At 33.0% G+C, this 17,172-nt stretch overlaps 1 protein-coding gene across 1 annotated transcript in view; it reads left to right on the top strand.

Annotated features, from left to right (window-relative positions):
• The window catches only part of LOC124532300 (A disintegrin and metalloproteinase with thrombospondin motifs 18-like), a 65,934-nt gene that overhangs the window by 10,525 nt on the left and 38,237 nt on the right, over window positions 1-17,172 (top strand). Inside the window, exons 5-6 of the mRNA XM_047107139.1 lie at window positions 12,007-12,147; window positions 13,538-13,657. Coding sequence (XP_046963095.1) covers window positions 12,007-12,147; window positions 13,538-13,657 — 261 coding nt within the window. The remainder of the gene's footprint in view (window positions 1-12,006; window positions 12,148-13,537; window positions 13,658-17,172) is intronic.

The raw sequence follows: 17,172 nt of genomic DNA, 5'->3' as shown, positions 1-17,172 counted from the left end.
CTGGTGATGAAAAGTGGATCACATACGACAAGAACATGCGAAAAAGATCGTGGTCAAAGGCCGGTCAAGCTTCACAGACTGTGGCAAAACCCAGATTAACTCGCAACAAGGTAATGCTGTGTGTCTGGTGGGATTGGAAGGGCATCATTCATTATGAGCTGTTACCGCCCGGCAGGACCATCGATTCAGAACTGTATTGCGAACAATTGATGAGATTGAAGCAAGAAATTGAGAGAAAGCGGCCAGAATTGATCAACAGAAGGGGTGTGGTTTTTCACCATGACAACGCTAGACCTCACGCATCTTTAGCCACTCAACAAAAATTACGAGAGTTTGGCTGGGAGGTATTAATGCATCCGCCGTATAGTCCTGACCTTGCACCTTCAGATTTTCATCTGTTTCGGTCTCTGCAGAATTCCATAGGCAGTGTCAGGTTAACATCACGAGAGGACTGCCAAAACCACTTGTCGCAGTTTTTCGATCAGAAGCCCCAAAATTTTTACAGCAATGGGATCATGTCACTACCAACAAGATGGCAAAAAGTTATGGAACAAAATGGCACCTACACACTTTAGTCAAATGTAAATAAACTATAAAAAAACTTTTTGAATTTTCATATAAAATACGAAGAAACTTTTTCCCCAACCTATTATTTACCGATAAATATCATATTAAAAATTCCATATTTAAATAGCGCGCTAAAACGCTACTTGGACATTATGGGGCTGCTATGGGGTCGGTGACGTCACTTTCTTGCATTTTAATCTGTGGTACAGAAAGTAGAATAGCTAGGTTTACAAGAAAGTGACTTCATCATAAGCCCGGCCAATCAGGAGTGTTTTGTGTCACGTGACAAACGTTTGAAAAAATGCATTTTTATTAATGGATTTTTGAATAAATTAAGTATTATTTTCAACTTTCGTTAGTAAATAATCATTTTTAAACTCATAATATACACTGATTACAATAATTCACAATTTATTTTTCGTATTGTCAAATAACCTATTGTCATACTTCAGTCAATTTACACAAAACCATCCTCTTTAATCAGTCCGTCTGTTAGTGAAAACCGTTTGAAAGTTTTGACTTAGCATTGAGTTTATCACATGCAGACAGACAAATAGAAACAGCGGGTGCGGGATGGGATGGCTTTGTTTTATATTACATATCGTATGTTACAGTGATTATAACAGTTAGTTTCAAACGAATTGTCCATTTATACTTACATATATATCGAACTGTACAATAACGTTTTTTAATAAATTTAAAACAGATATGTTTATTTAATAAATATAACGTCATCAAATACTTTCGTTTTCAATTTATCTTTTATTCCAATTTCGTTAAGAAAACGTTATCTTATTAAAGCTTCAATTATTTATTTACATATAAAAAATAATTCGTGCGAATACACGCAAACAAAATGCCGCTGAATATTACATTATAATTTTCATTACATCTGTCTCAAGATGCTCCATTAAAACTTATTTCCGCTTTGAATGAATTAACAAGGTATAAGTACATTGAGGGAGCAGAGCATTACGATCCATTACCCCTTGTGTGGTTCCTTTCAGATCATACTCTCTGAATAGGGCTCCCGCGATCCCTAGATAAATAAATATTAAGGTTACCAACTAATTAACTACGAGTATCAGAACTCGGATTTATTTTACACAAAAACATATCTTTTTCTACGTCGTTATCATTACATAGTATAAAACAAAGTCGCTTAGCGCTGTCTGTCACTATGTACGCTTTTATCGTTAAAATTACGCAACAGATTTTGATACGGTTTTTTTAATAGATAGAGTGATTCGAGAGGAAGATTGTGTATGTACAATATAGTAAAGAATCTAATAAGTAGTATATTTAGTATCAGCATTGCACCTGTGCGAAGCCGAGGCGGGTTAATAATATATTTATTTAAAAAAAAAAACCTGTTCAATTTGCGAGTCAGATTAAGAACTTGGTGTTTGTTTATTTTGTAAAAGTTTAACTTACTTTTCAATTTACTTTATCTGAGTACTATATTCAACAAGACTGGGCATTTCTAAATAAGAATATAAGGATTTTTAAACAGCCTTTACACTGTTAAATTAACCATAATATCGTCTAACAAGGCCCAACAATACCACATAACCTATATTTCAGCATATTCATATATGTAGATCTAACAAAATTATTATTACAGTAACCATATGGGTATCATAGAACCGTTTTGGTACACAGCCCTATAAAGACCGACATAGATATTATACTCTTAATATGGTTGATATTTAGTTGAGTTACCATTGTTACGAAAAGCTTATCGCGTTGACCTAATTACTGAATACACTTTTGCAAGATAAAGATAACAGTTTTAGGAAGCGTTAAGGAGTTTTTCGTTTAAACATGTGGATTAATTATGACTAGTTTTTTAGATAAATTAAGCAAACTCCTACATGATAGTGAAGTTAAAGTAGGTGCCTACTGTATAAAAAATACGCCCGTCTCGTTTTGGTAATTTTCTTTTTTTTCAGAAATTTGATCTAAGATTATTATTTGGTTTATTAAATTTTTTTTTTTCAAATTAATATTTTCGTGTTTGAACTTTTTATTTTTTTTTTTATCTCTTTATTCGGTACCACAGTTTATATAGCATTTAAACTGTGGTAAAAGGTTGGGTCTCTCTAGTGAGCATAATACATACTCGTGTCACAGGGAACCACTCTTCCATAACATGATGTTTTATAGAAGCAACTAAAGAATAAACAAACTTTTAATGTAATTAACATTATGGAAAAAACTTTCAAAATTTATAATACTCTGAAAGCAAGATTTTTGGTATCGAAATTAACCGAATTTTATACGTCAACATCATTACGGTTATATCTCAAAAAATACGCAACTTAATTTATTATTAAAATCTCTGTCCGTTAATAATAACGAATTTTCTATATATATATGAGTCTTTATTCGTTTGCAATATGAAATTTTCTATATTAATATGAAACAAAAAGTAACTCCTCATAAATTATATTAGTATAATAAAGCAGGTGCTCTCATCGCACGTGACACAAGTGGAAAGTTGCTGCATCCTAAACGTTCGCTTAAAGTTTATACACGACAATCTTACGCTAAAACTCGCCAACTTATAACACCCAACTAAAATAAATTTCAAAATTGAATTTTTAATTTTAAATACATTCGATTTTTTAATGTGACCAACCAATGATGTTGTAGTAAACAGATATATCACTAAGGCGCAAAAAGTGAAGACTAGAAAACGTCCTAATTGGGACGTTTGCCTTTAGTTGTTTTACGTAGTAATACGTTATAATACATCATGATTACGTAGTACTACGTTTTGCGTAATTAAAACATCTAGTTATCCCTTTTACTTACTGTTTTTATCAAGCTATCCTTTTTACTTTTAACGAAATGTAAAAATAAACTAAAACAAACTTTTTTCCGTCGTTTAGTATGGATATAACATTTCTGTTTATTAGAATATCATTGGTGACCAACATTATTTATTTAAATATTTCTATCTTTAATGCTCAACGTAAAAATGTTATATAAACAAATTGTATAAGAAAAGGATAAACAAAATAAAGCGTAGAAACAACGTACATTTTCATTCGACGTCCCTGAAAAATATTTATTTTTAGTTAACCCTCATTTGTCCCACAACGTCTACCTCCATAATCATATTTTATTCATTTACGCTAAACATGTATATTGTATATCTAGTTCACCGAACTGTATATGAATATCGCTGTGAGATATTTTTATCTTCGCCAAATCATAAATTTTAATGGTTTGTTATATAAACATGAATAAATAAGGCACGAGATTATATAGATGATGAAACACCGTATAGTTAGTGCGTTGACTCTCAGACAGGATACCTATTATATCAAACTATAAATAATATAATAAGTTTGAAAACACATTCAGTTAAATTTAACAAGTTAAAAGCCTATTCGGGAATTCGAAGCTCACGTCAAAAAACCTTGTTTAGATAATAAGCTACTTAGTAAATTGACGCTTTTTTCTCTTGTAATATAGTATTACTAGTATTATTTGTTGATGTCAGACAAGATATATATATATATATATATAAATTTAATTGTACTTTATTAACATACTATGTAATTGGAATGGTGTAAAAGAGAAACTAGTGAGATTCATGCTGGTTTCTTTCGGTAAAGTCTTCAGAACGATTTCAGAACCATTGGTACATTTATTCAACGCTCTCACGTAACTCGAAAATGCTTTTTGCATACTGTATATTTTGATTTGCTGTTTTTGCCGTTGATGTCATAGGCTATGATAGACAAATAAGGATTTGGTTTCTACATCGACTCTACGAAACCCTAATACTGTGTTACATGCGTAAGCATTGTTCTCACATAACTTGTTTCTATATGATGCAAGATAGTTTTACGAGAACTAGATTAATATGGAATGATGATATAAAAACAACACTTTTTATATGGACACAGACCTTATACGTATGACTTCTCCTAATAAAGCGCCATAAAAAGCAAGTATAAGTATACATGGGAGAGTAACAGCAAGGCCTACGGTTTTAGACTTAGTGTTTTTTTATTGATAAACTAGATACCGGCCCCGGCTTCGCACGGTTGTTATTTATTAGTAAACAATATTATTTATACTTGAAGGAATATATTATTATCATCTCACGAACGTGTTACTAATTACGATTGTATAAACTTATTTTAAAAAAGCGTACATAAGATCGTATTGATTCTTGACTCAAAAATTACTTTCATGTAACTAAAGTCTATCCACGCTAGCTTAAGTCCGATTTTAATTCTTAATTCGTTCAAATTAAACTGAACTTTATGTTGTTCTCCAAAAAGTTTAATTTGCTGTGACTAATTATTTAAGTTCAAGTTCCAAGGTATACTCTGTTCGACACACGAGTAATAATCCTCATTAATTTCGTTTAATTAATTTGCCGTAGCAATGTCTTTATCAAAAGTAAGAAAGTCTGAATCTGATAAATTAGTGTGAAATATGTCTTTATAATTACGACAATATACGTAATAATTCATGAAAATTTTATGTACGTTCTTGTGATTGTGATTACATTTGGAGATTCAAAGTTATTTTGCTGCTACATAATCAGTTAATTTACATATGCCTACTACGTATAAATAACAAGTGCTTCGATTCTTGATGTACAGACAAATCCAATTAGAGGAGGAGTGAAGGCAAATAAACAAATTTGACACGTAATTGACACGATATCTTTTGTTTAGATCTTGAATAATCAATACTAATATATACTTCTATACAAATTTATAAAGGTGAAAGTAACTCCACTAGTCTGGCTTATTTTGACGATATAAGGGATAGTTAATATTTCTTAAAACGTCATTGTCTATGGGTGATGGTGATGGTGAGTGATGAAAAATATGATTGAACTAAGGAAGTACTTAGGCTTGTAGTGTACTTACAGACATCTAACGATCAAATCTTGAAACTGCAGGTGACAGCTAGGCTATACACAGTCAAATATGTATATGAATATCAACCTAGTTCGTACCGCATTTTTGGAAGTAGAATTAAAATAGATATAAGTAACTAGATCAAATATAATGGTCTAATGCTAGTTGTATTATAAATTAAACAATATAATAATCAATAATTGTTTGTATATACTATAGCAGAGTTATTAAGTAGCATATATCAAAAGTTTGTTTACATATGATTCTTATTCAAATTGAAGAGGCAATAGATATATTTAGTTTAATTACTTTGTAATTCGTAATAGTCGTACATATTGAAGAGAAGGCACCTTATTTATAGTTCGATACTTGTTTTCGATACAAGATCTATCTGTATATTCCGTTTTTCAGATTAACTTAAAACATTGCGTTAATGTAAAACCCCTTTGTTTACCACATTGGTTTATATTTCATTTCATGTTTTTACTAAAAAATTACGGACTTCCATTCAAACTTTCAACTCTTATATAACCACTTAGGGGTAGTATATCCAGAAACACTTTATCACGATAACGAGTAGATAGCTCATTTGCAATCTGTATCCCAAAAATTAAGTCTCATGTTTCTAATTAAAAAAAAATTACAAACTTCCTTACAAACTTTAAACCCGTATTTCACATTTTTAGGGATAGAATTTCCAAAATTCTTTTCTTATTGGGTATCTACTCAATAAAACGATCCTACTAATCAAATTTCAAGGCCCTAACTTTAATAGTTTACGTTTGGCGATAAAGAATCAGTCATACAGGACTTGTTATATGTGTACATACATAGATTAGTAATAAAATTCAAATATCCAATTAAATTTATTAAAAGTACTCATAGTAATTGATTTTAATTGCGTGATCATTTAATTTGATCCAAGTTTTTCATTAATTAAAATTACTGACGCAACTCAAGGTGATTCAGCATTTGTTGCAAATTTTGATATTAAAAAAATCATCGGCTCGGAAGTTTTTTTTTTATTTCAATTGCTATTAACAATATGAATCAAATATTAAACTACTACCGGTGCTGGTAACTCTTTTTATTAAAATAGTTGCCGAGTTGTATAAATGAAATACCTGTTACGTTTATATATACATATCTTACTTTTTTTCTCGCTGGAAAAGCGCATTACGCGCTTCCCCCACATGATGGAAAGTGGGGAGGGGACTCCTTTTAGGACTTGTTCATATATTGTTTTTTTTCGATTGCAAATGGTTACTACCACCCGCTGTATTAGCCAATTTGGCGTTGCAAGAAATATCAACCAGTACATTGACTCCGTGCCACCAAACCTTGAGAACCAAGATGTTATGTCCCTTGTGCCTATTGTTACGCTAACTTACTCATCCTTTTAACCGGAATACACCAATAGTCTGAACTCAGTATTTATAAAAATTAAAACAAACGCGCATCATAATAATATTACGAATAGTAAGTCGATCTTCAATTATATCAAAATACGACGATTCTTACTTTAAGTGCGTTCTTAAAACTTCAAAGAACTTAAACGTTAAGAGTATATGTTTATTAAAAAAATTATCTCGGGAGAATCTACTTTTCGAAACATAGATACATTTATTTCAACACTAACATACATCAAAGGTGCTTTTTGAGTTTACTTGTATACAATATTGTAGTTTGATTTGATCTTTGTCGCCGTGATATAACTAATAACTTAATATCCTCATTAGTAAGCAAATGCTCAACAAATAATATAATGTTTTAATAATAAAAAATTATCTACAAACAATTATCAGTTGAATGTGTTAATAATATACATTCTTATTCCAATATAATTTATATTGATGAATACTGTAAGAGGATTTAAATTCAATCAGTTTTCAATATTCATTCCTCTATTAATTTATATGAATGCTCTACAATTCACTATGAAATTAATCCTGCTTCGCCTCGGTGGAAATTACAAATAGCTTTCTTTATAAGTTACCTTATTAATAATTAAGATTAATATATAAGATATAATATGATATGGTTCCTAAATTTCATTAAATTTCCCTCAATTTTGTTTCGTTTGTGCCGTCTCATTCTATCGATATAAGCGTCCTTAAAATCAAAATTAAAATATTACTCCCTTAAGAAGGATCATATAAGCAATTTTGGATCGTCATCCGGTTCGGTGTTTAATCTACTTACTTATAGTATATCATAAAGCGGGCCCCACATTCGCATGCTTTTACGAATTTTTCTGTATCTTTTTCTTCACGTAGCTGTTTTCGTTCTAAGCTCCTATCACCAAAGGTTGTCTGTGAGAGATCGCTATAAGCGATAAGACCGCCTTTGCGCACCATGTACTTATTTTATGTTTTGTATTTCCCCTTTTTTTCCATGTGTTGTGCAATTAAATTTATTTTAATATATCGTAATATATGTATTTAAATTACGTGTTCAATCCGTAAAGTCTAAAAGGTGTTACGTCACAAATTAATATTTTGATTTATTTTAATAAGGATTAATAATTTGTAAAAATTACATTGACACTTTATCTTTATAATGTTTTTTTTTTAATAAAAATTGTGAATTGGTTTGGTGAAATTGGTTGGATGGAGGAAGTTGCATCCTGTCGCTGAATATTCTGTAGACATTTTAAAGACTTACAAATTCCTCGCTTAAAGTTTATTATTAGTTTTTCCAGAATTCGCTCTGAAAGTGCCAGGACCGAAGATTTTACTAAGACTTTGACGACATTTTAAGCTATATTTTAATAAATATGTATACATCATGATAACTTACTATGTACTCTGAACTTTGAACTAAAATTCATGATACTATTCGGGCATAAAACAAATATGGATGTTCCATATTTAAAAAAAAATAGGGCATATTACCAATTTATTTATTAATAAATTTCACGCTTACAAGCAGGACATGCCGCTAGTGTATTTATAACCGATAAAGTAAGCCTTTTGGCTAACTTTATGTATTCTAGATATTCTAAGCATACTAATCTTAAGAAGAAGATTAATTTAAGGAAATAGCACATTTCTTTTTGAAGATTCATAGAACCACTAAGGCTCAACTAATGAGTGAAATAATATTTTATTCAGATATTTATTCTACCATACTTATATTTTGTAGGTAATAGGCATTATCGAGGAACATTACCGAACATTAGGCAGGAGTTTTGTTCAGTAGTTTGGCGAGACGTTAAGCGTTAATGTTTCTGATGATTCGGTTTCGATGTCATTCAGGAGTTCAATGATGCGAATGTACTTATTCTATATCGTAATTTATTTATACTAGACAGTTCTATGTGAGCAAAGAGATCCACGCAGAGACATTACGAGACAAATGTAGGTTCTGTAAAATATCGTCTCATTTCCGAGAGGTGTCCATCACGCAAAATGTATGTTTTTTTATATTACGTTGATAGTAAAAAATATAACTTGCCCTTTCTTACGTGCTCCAATTAATAATTAATTAATTTTACTGAATAATGTACAGTCCACTGTGCAAATCAGTTGCACTAATGGAATAGAAATTTACAAAGGAATTCCTTTGTTCACAGATGAACATAAAGGATTTTTCCAAAATTCGTTTCCTATGTGGGTTGATTGGGGGTTGAAAGTTTATATGGATGTTACTTGTTTCTGACATTATAAATATAGAAGTTGCAGCGCAGTTGCCAACAAACGACTGTGTCATGTTTTCGAATATATAACTCATCGGGTGTAGTTTTATAAAAAAGTTGATTTTAAATAAAAAAATGTATCGCTTAACATAACTTTGATAGCAACCACGTCAAAATATGTATAACAACTTAACATTAAATATTATATTAAAATAATCTTTAATTATTTATAGGTGTCTGAATTACGCTAACATTTTCAATTGTGATACTCTTGTCCCAGTATGTATCACAGTTGGTATGTGTACATGAACATATGTTATCAACAACTTCCGGTAAATAGTCCTCTAGCTAAATTTGATACTCTTACGTGGCAATATTAAAAAAAAAGTAAAATTAAGTTACATAATATTTTTTAAATTATATTGAAGACTTAAAAATGAGTTGAATAAAAAAGATAATACACAAATCATGACTGCGTCGGAAAGGTGGCTAGAATGCTAGCAGCAATTTACCAGATTAATCGTTATTCCGATGCTTCGTGTGAAAAATGAACCTGTCAGCTGTCACTTGCATATAACAATTTAATGCCTATTTATTATTTGTATAAAATATTTGAAATTATCTTTTCCCAACATTCGGTTCAATAAATAAAGTGCTAACACTGACAGGTTTTTAAATAAAAATAAAAAAATATTCTTCTAACAAGATATATGAGTATCATCACTATCATTACATTTTTTTATGGTATAGGTTGGTGGACGAGCATATAGGCCGCCTGATGGTAAGGGGTCACCATCACCCATAGACAAGACAATGACGCTGTAAGAAATATTAACTATTCCTTACAACGTCAATGTGCCACCAACCTTGGGAACTAGGATGTTATGTCCCCTGTGCCTGAAGTTACACTGGCTCACGCACCCTTCAAACCGGAACACAACAATACTGAGTACTGTTATTTGGCGGTTGAATAACTGATGAATAGGTGGTACCTACTCAGACGGGCTTGCACAAAGCCCTACCACCAAGAAATTATAAAACAAAGTCAGCTGGCCGCGTCTCTCTGTCTGTATGTATGGATTTTCATGCGGTTTTCACTAGACAGAGTGATTCACGAGAAAATTCTTGGTATATAATTTGTTAAGGTTTTTGTATAAATAATTGGGAGTTTTCATCGGAAACGCTGTATAATTTGTGAAATAATAAAACAATGTATGGGTAGAATGTTACTTTATACATCTACAGATCTGCGTTAAAAAAAACTTACGTCCATCCGTGGGAGCCGGGACGGTAATACTATAATATAATGTTAAAGCTTTGATTTGAGGTCTAGATGGAATGTGAAATGTATGCCTATAAACTACACGCACACTAATAAAGTAGTATGTAGTTTGGCGAGATACTGAGGCTACTGTAACGCACACTAAGATTATAAAGGTGGCCCGTTTTTTTGTTCTTTTACACTTTTTTCTTAGACACTCTATCTAGATACGAGTATATAAATATTCTTAGTGTAGAAGGTGACAGTTCCACTAACGAATGCTATCTTAGACATATTTATGCGTTAACCGCAATTAGCACTCCTACAGCCACTAAAAGCAAACTGATAAAGCAACTGGGTTTAGTCTAGTAATAATTACTCTGAGAGTAACATAATTATCTTCGTTATAAATACTCCGAGTTCGGTCGAGTGCGGCGTTTCTTTGATGGTTTTTATCAACTCATAGCAGGACGGCAATTGGCCTCCGACTCAAGAGCATTCAATCATCACATCCGAACTTGTACAAAAAGCCTCTGTCCATGCTTCCAATGACTCATGGCCTTAATTATTTGATTCATAATTAATCTGGGAACGTGGTAGATACTTTGAACGAATTATTTTTATTTTCAAATCGTCTCACGTAACGTAACTATTCTACTATTGAAAGGATACATTCACAGTGGTAATTTACTTGGTGCTATGGCTTTGTTCAATCCGTTTGGATACTGGTGGTATACCCACTCATCCAATAATCTACCGCCTAACAATAATACTCTGTATTGTTGTGTTCGAGTTTGAAGCATGAGGGAGCCAAAGTAACTACAAGCTCAAGTGACACACACCTTAGCTCCCAAGCAAAGCAATATAAGATTTGGTTAATATTTCTTACAGCGCTATTGTCTATGGGCGGTGGTAACCATTTACCAATAGTTGGCCCATGAGCTCATCCGCCAACAGGAGTAAGATGTTCTATCTCTTGTGTCTTGTGCATCTCCATTAACTTTATGTTATTGTAACTAAGCCTTTATCTGGATTAGCATATAAACTTGACATAACACTGGTGGGCGTGTATAGCCGCCACTCGATGTGACATTATCGATACGGGTTTTTTAATTATAGCTGTAAAATTGATGATTGAAAAAATATAATTGATGTGTAAATTTTTTGTAATCATTAAATTTCACTATAGTAAATTATATAGCCAAGTAATATAAGGTACTACAAATTCCGCCCTTCTTTTCTTTTATCCTTTCCCGTGATGCAAACCATCGCTGCACAAAATTTCATCTAAAGCAGAGTTACTTTCACATTTATAATTAGTTTATAAGATAAATTATTGATGTATATAAAGATCCTCAATAATTAATCTTCTTATATTTTAACAGCGTAAGATTTTTATCCCAGCTATTATTGGGCAACGGATATAAAATAAAGAGGATTCTTGATTGAAATTCGCGATTTCATAAAGATTTAAATGTTAACGAGTGGAAAAAGTTACTGGCCGGATAGAGAGTGGTGTTAGGGCTGTATAAGAAAAAAAAGTTGTCACTCCAAAATAAAAATTAACAACTAATAAAAATAAAAAATACAATATTGTGAATTTTATATTTTACTATTTAAAATGCATAATAGATATTTTTTCCACACAGACTGGGTTTGACCCACGATGGCGATGGGGAATGTGACGCAGACGAGATCCGCGGATCAGTGATGGCACCTACAGTTCTCGCTACACTACACAACTACGCCTGGTCTTCGTGTTCCAAGCAGCAATTCCATGACAAATCCAAGTAAGTTACACATGACATGACAACATATATCTAAAAAAAATTATACAACTATATATAAATAAATTTGACATCCACAAAGAAAAACATAAAAGAATTAAAACATCAACTTTGTAGTTATCTTTACTTGGTGGTAGGGCTTTGTGCAAGCCCGTCTGGGTAGGTACCACCCACTCATCAGTTATTCTACCGCCAAATAACAGTACTCAGAATTGTTGTGTTCCGGTCTGAAGGGTGAGTGAGCCAGTGTAACTACAGGCACAAGGGACATAACATCTTAGTCCCAAGGTTGGTGGCACATTGACGATGTAAGGACTAGTTAATATTTCTTACAGCGTCATTATCTATGGGCGATGGTGACCACTTACCATCAGGTGGTGCATATGCTCGTCCGCCAAGCTAGAATATAAAAAAAAAATTAAAAGAAGAATTTAATAAGCGACTAATTATTTATATCTGTTTAAAGGAATGGGCATACTCTAACCGAGGTTTCATTATGATGTTATCTCATCGGGTATGACAATAAATTATGAACTCAAATTAACGACAAGAAAATACAGCCTGGACTTGAACGCGCAATCTTTGTCACGATTACCACTGGGCCATCTCGAATCAATATTTCGTAATGCTACACATTTTGAAATCCCTTATATCTATATAATGTTCGTTAGAAATAAAAACTTTTTTAATTAGTTCGGTGTCTGTCCGCTATCCAATTAGTCGCGTGTGTAATTAGCCGCAGACCCCGTTTGATTTCTGTTTTAACATTCGATCCTTATTTTTCTTTTGTTTCTAATGTCATCTGTGGCTCATTAGGAAATACAAATGACTATTAAAATTAACATGAAAAGATATCACTCAAAAAGCAATCGTAAAAAGGTTTTATATATAATATAGTATAGATTATATAGTGTTACCAATCTAAGAAGCAGTGAAGATAAATAAGCGTAGATTTGCATATTCCATGTGATTTGCTAATAGCTTCGCTTCGCTATAAATTATGCACTACAAACAGTTCCTGAATGATTTATCTCTATTTATAATACAACACTATACTTAACTACTTATATCATCTTTAATGATATTTCCAAATTTGAATATTTTGTATAACCGATAATTAAAACCTCTAATTTCTACTACTATAACAATAACCGTGATAATATTCAAAGCGATATATTTAAATGTACATTCGGAGAAAAAAAGGTTGGCCGCGTTAAGATCTATTTTCGTGTGCTCAGTATGAGCGATAATCTGCTTTACCGATCGAGAATGACATATCGCGTCGTATAGGTAGTAAGAGTTTAAGAATTGATAAAGGAATTAATTTGAAAAGCGACGAAGGCTTTCTTACTCTGACTGTAAAGTGTACATAACCAGAATATACCATATACAGGAAGTGGTGGTGTCTTCACGAGCGCAGCCAGGATGAGGGCGTTGAGCTAGGGGGCGCGAAGGAGCTCTCGAACTATGTTTTTACTATGGACGAGCAGTGCCGTACTGAGTTCGGTGAAGGGTAAGATAATATATTGATATAACATACATACTGGACACTAATAAACAGCTTATGTAAATATTGAAGAATCGTTGAGCTTGTTTGAAAAAAAGGAAGGAAATAACATACCTATTGTTTTATTAAGTTAATGTAAGTGTAGTAGTAATGCTCTGTAAGGTGCGACATCACTCTAAAATTAAATTAATTTCAGAATTAAATCAATTTGTTACATTTTATTTATGAACATGGAAATCTTCAGTTAAGATCTACGTGTTCTAATTCATTGCGGCGTCTCGGTTCTTTGATGTTTAATTAATGTTTATGCATTAATTTATGGCTTAAAATCTTTTGCATGTGTTATTAAATTTTACATAAGTACTTGTAAGAGGAAAAGGGAAGAAGTTAATGTCAAAGTTCTTGGGTTAGATGTTTGTTTAGTCGTTGTAAGTAAACAAAAAGTACATGACGCGCTTACAAAAGATTCGTAAACAAATGCTTTACTCGCTCGCTGCGAAATAAACGAATCAAAACATTTATACTTAAGTTCCCGATGACGTTGCATTAACACGTTTTATATTTAAATATATTTCAAAGTAAATATTTTCTAAATATAGTTCTAAGAATTTTGTTCCATTACGAACCAAATATACAATGTAACATATGTTAATTACGTAGGGCTGCCGTTGAGGATGCAGAATGAAACCGAACGAATTTAACTTATACGTTTATTTAAATAATTTAATTTAACAATTAATTATTTCTAATTTATAATATACGTGACAGTCTGTTCGATGTTAGAACAAAAAAGTGAAGTTCTGTAGTCTGAATTACATATTTATATACGAAATCGGTAAATCACTGAATGGTCCCCACGGTATGGTGATTCTTGGTAGCGCTCGATGTTCGGGAGGTCTTGCGAAACAAAGCAGCGACGCTGGCAACAGGTGGTAGCTTCAAGGAATGCATGGTGTGATTATTTCTCACGGTATGGTAATTCTTGGTAGCGCTCGATGTTCGGGAGGTCTTGCGATTATTTCTTAACAACTCCCTCCGCAGGATCAGCAGCTATTTGGAGACTTTTGTCGAAAATAGTGCTGATAGAGACATAGGATCTCTGGGGCTGTCCTGGACTTCTTGTGTTCTGGTTGCCTCATTGTCCTTCTGGTTGGTATTTCTTAAATGCATACATTTGCGACGAATGAGGACGATGCTAATAGTGAGTACTGATGCACCGATGAGTAGGTAGACAGGTATAGTCGTGTGATAGAGCGTGTCTAAGTTCGACAATTCCAAAGTCACTGGTTCTTGAGAGGCAATCCTGGTATTGGTTGAATGTAAGTGAGTCAAATCTATACTGTTCAATTTCAAGATGTTCTTCGCTGTCGCTTTGTATGGATCTTCATTACTATATTCTATATTCAACATTTTCAAAACTTGTCCTTTTACTTGATCATGGTGGTTAGTGATGGTGAAGATGGACGTTTGTAGAGCACACCCTTTAGGTATTTCAGCTAGATAGCTTCCGAGAAGGTTTTTGTATTGATCTTGAGAACAGGTTAAATGAACTTTCGTTAAGTTGGGAAAGCTCAGAACATAGTGACGATCATCCAATTGTTCCATGGCTTGAGAAGATAAGATTACTGGAGTAACCCGACAGGTTTCATGGATATGTTGCTGGAGTATAAGATGTTGAATGCAGCTCGTTTGCTCTCCATAGTGTCGGTTTAAGTTGTCCTCGCAAAGATGACCGTGACTGTACTTCGGACATTCTGTCTCTATATACAGTAGATCTTTCTCGTTAATTGCTACGTATGGATAGGTAGGGATTATAATTTTATCATTACTATTAGGGGCTAAGGACAATTTGTAAAGGATGTAGTTATTGGGATTCATGATTGGAAACTTAATTACCAAGATTATATCATTATCTTTATAATAATATCCTAATCTTAATAGATCTAAATATTCCCTAAAATTAATATCTAGCACTACATTTGAATTGTATAAACCTTTTAGTTTATTTAACATAACTATATAAGTGTCGTAATCGAGAACGGAATAATGGATGCTTTTAGCTCTTATGAATGCCAATAGATTCTGTAGTTTTGACAACTCTTGTGACAAATTGTCTATGTCATCACCTAGTATTGTAAGTAGCTGGGCTAAATGAAAATACTTAATTGCATCTTCTTCTTTCCTAACATCATTATCTAAGATGGTTTTAATAATGTTCTCTATTTTCCTCTGGTTTTCTACTATCCTATCTGTAACATTTGAACTCTGAGATGCCCACTGCTTGCTTAAACTTATTTGATGATTTATTTCAATGGCTAAGTTATTTTCGTTCTTTTGTAGAATAGCAATGGCATTTTCGTACTTTAGTGCGTCCGTATAATCTAAATTTCCGGAGATTAGGTACCCGTTTCAGGCGCGACTTGGGTACGGGTCCTCTCTTTCTCTTTGTATAAATATGTATAGGTAAATCTGTTACAACCGTATCGTTCGTATAGCGGGCAGCTAATTTCTGTCTATTAGCTAGGGGATTTCTGACATAGATTCGTTGATCAGGTGCATATGTTTTATTTTTTATGCCATTTCTATTAATGTTCTCGGTTATTTCAGTACGACGCTGAAGGGCGGTTTCATTAATGATTTCGTATACCTTTAACATTCGCTTACGGTGATCTAGTATATATTCCTGCAATAGGTGCTCTGTTAAATAAGGATCGTAATAATCGGCATATTCATCGTATATAGAATTGTCAATGAAACTATTGTAATTTACTTCTTTAGATTTAAAGTAGTTCGTAGGGGGTGGGTTCCCGGATTTTGAACCTTGCGATAAAATAGCTAAATCGTTATATAGAGCGGTCTCATCTCGTTGGTCCGCGAAGTTGTTCACTAAAGCAGTTCGAATGCCTTGCCAGTCGGATGGAATCCCATTAGAATTAATTAAGCGAGCAGCAGAGCCTGTTACTTTGTTAAGAATTCCGTTGAGAAGAGCACACCTACTTAATTCACTACTACTATCACTACAAAACTGTCCTACCAATTGATCACATAATTTTAAAAATCTAGTAAGTACATTTGGGTTCCCGTCGAACTCGGGTACCAACCTTAAGGCTTTATAAATGGTGTCTAACTCAGACATTTCCGTTTGTTCTTCTATACTACTTAAACTAATATCTCTTCTATTATCTACGAAAGTTTGCCTACTACTAATAACTATCCTAGGTTCCTTTGATTTTCTTAAATGAAAAATCTTGGCAAATTTTATTAACACACAGGTTAGTTAGGCTAGGATTGAGCAACCACTAAAAAGAATCTAGTGTACTCACATGAACATGTTTCGGTCTCTCTGCGTTATCGATGTCTGGATACCTCTCGTGCAGCACTACTCGTAGATTCGGATGCTACGGATGCAGCAGCTAGACAAGCTACGGCGGGGCTTCACGCGATTACGGAAATCTTCTACGCGAAACGTTCCGCGAGCATCCTACCGACTGCGCCAATTACGTAGGGCTGCCGTTGAGGAT

The sequence above is a fragment of the Vanessa cardui genome, chromosome 9 (assembly GCF_905220365.1).
Source record: "Vanessa cardui chromosome 9, ilVanCard2.1, whole genome shotgun sequence".
Lineage (NCBI taxonomy): Eukaryota > Metazoa > Arthropoda > Insecta > Lepidoptera > Nymphalidae > Vanessa > Vanessa cardui.
This window is presented reverse-complemented; position numbering and strand designations above follow the sequence as displayed.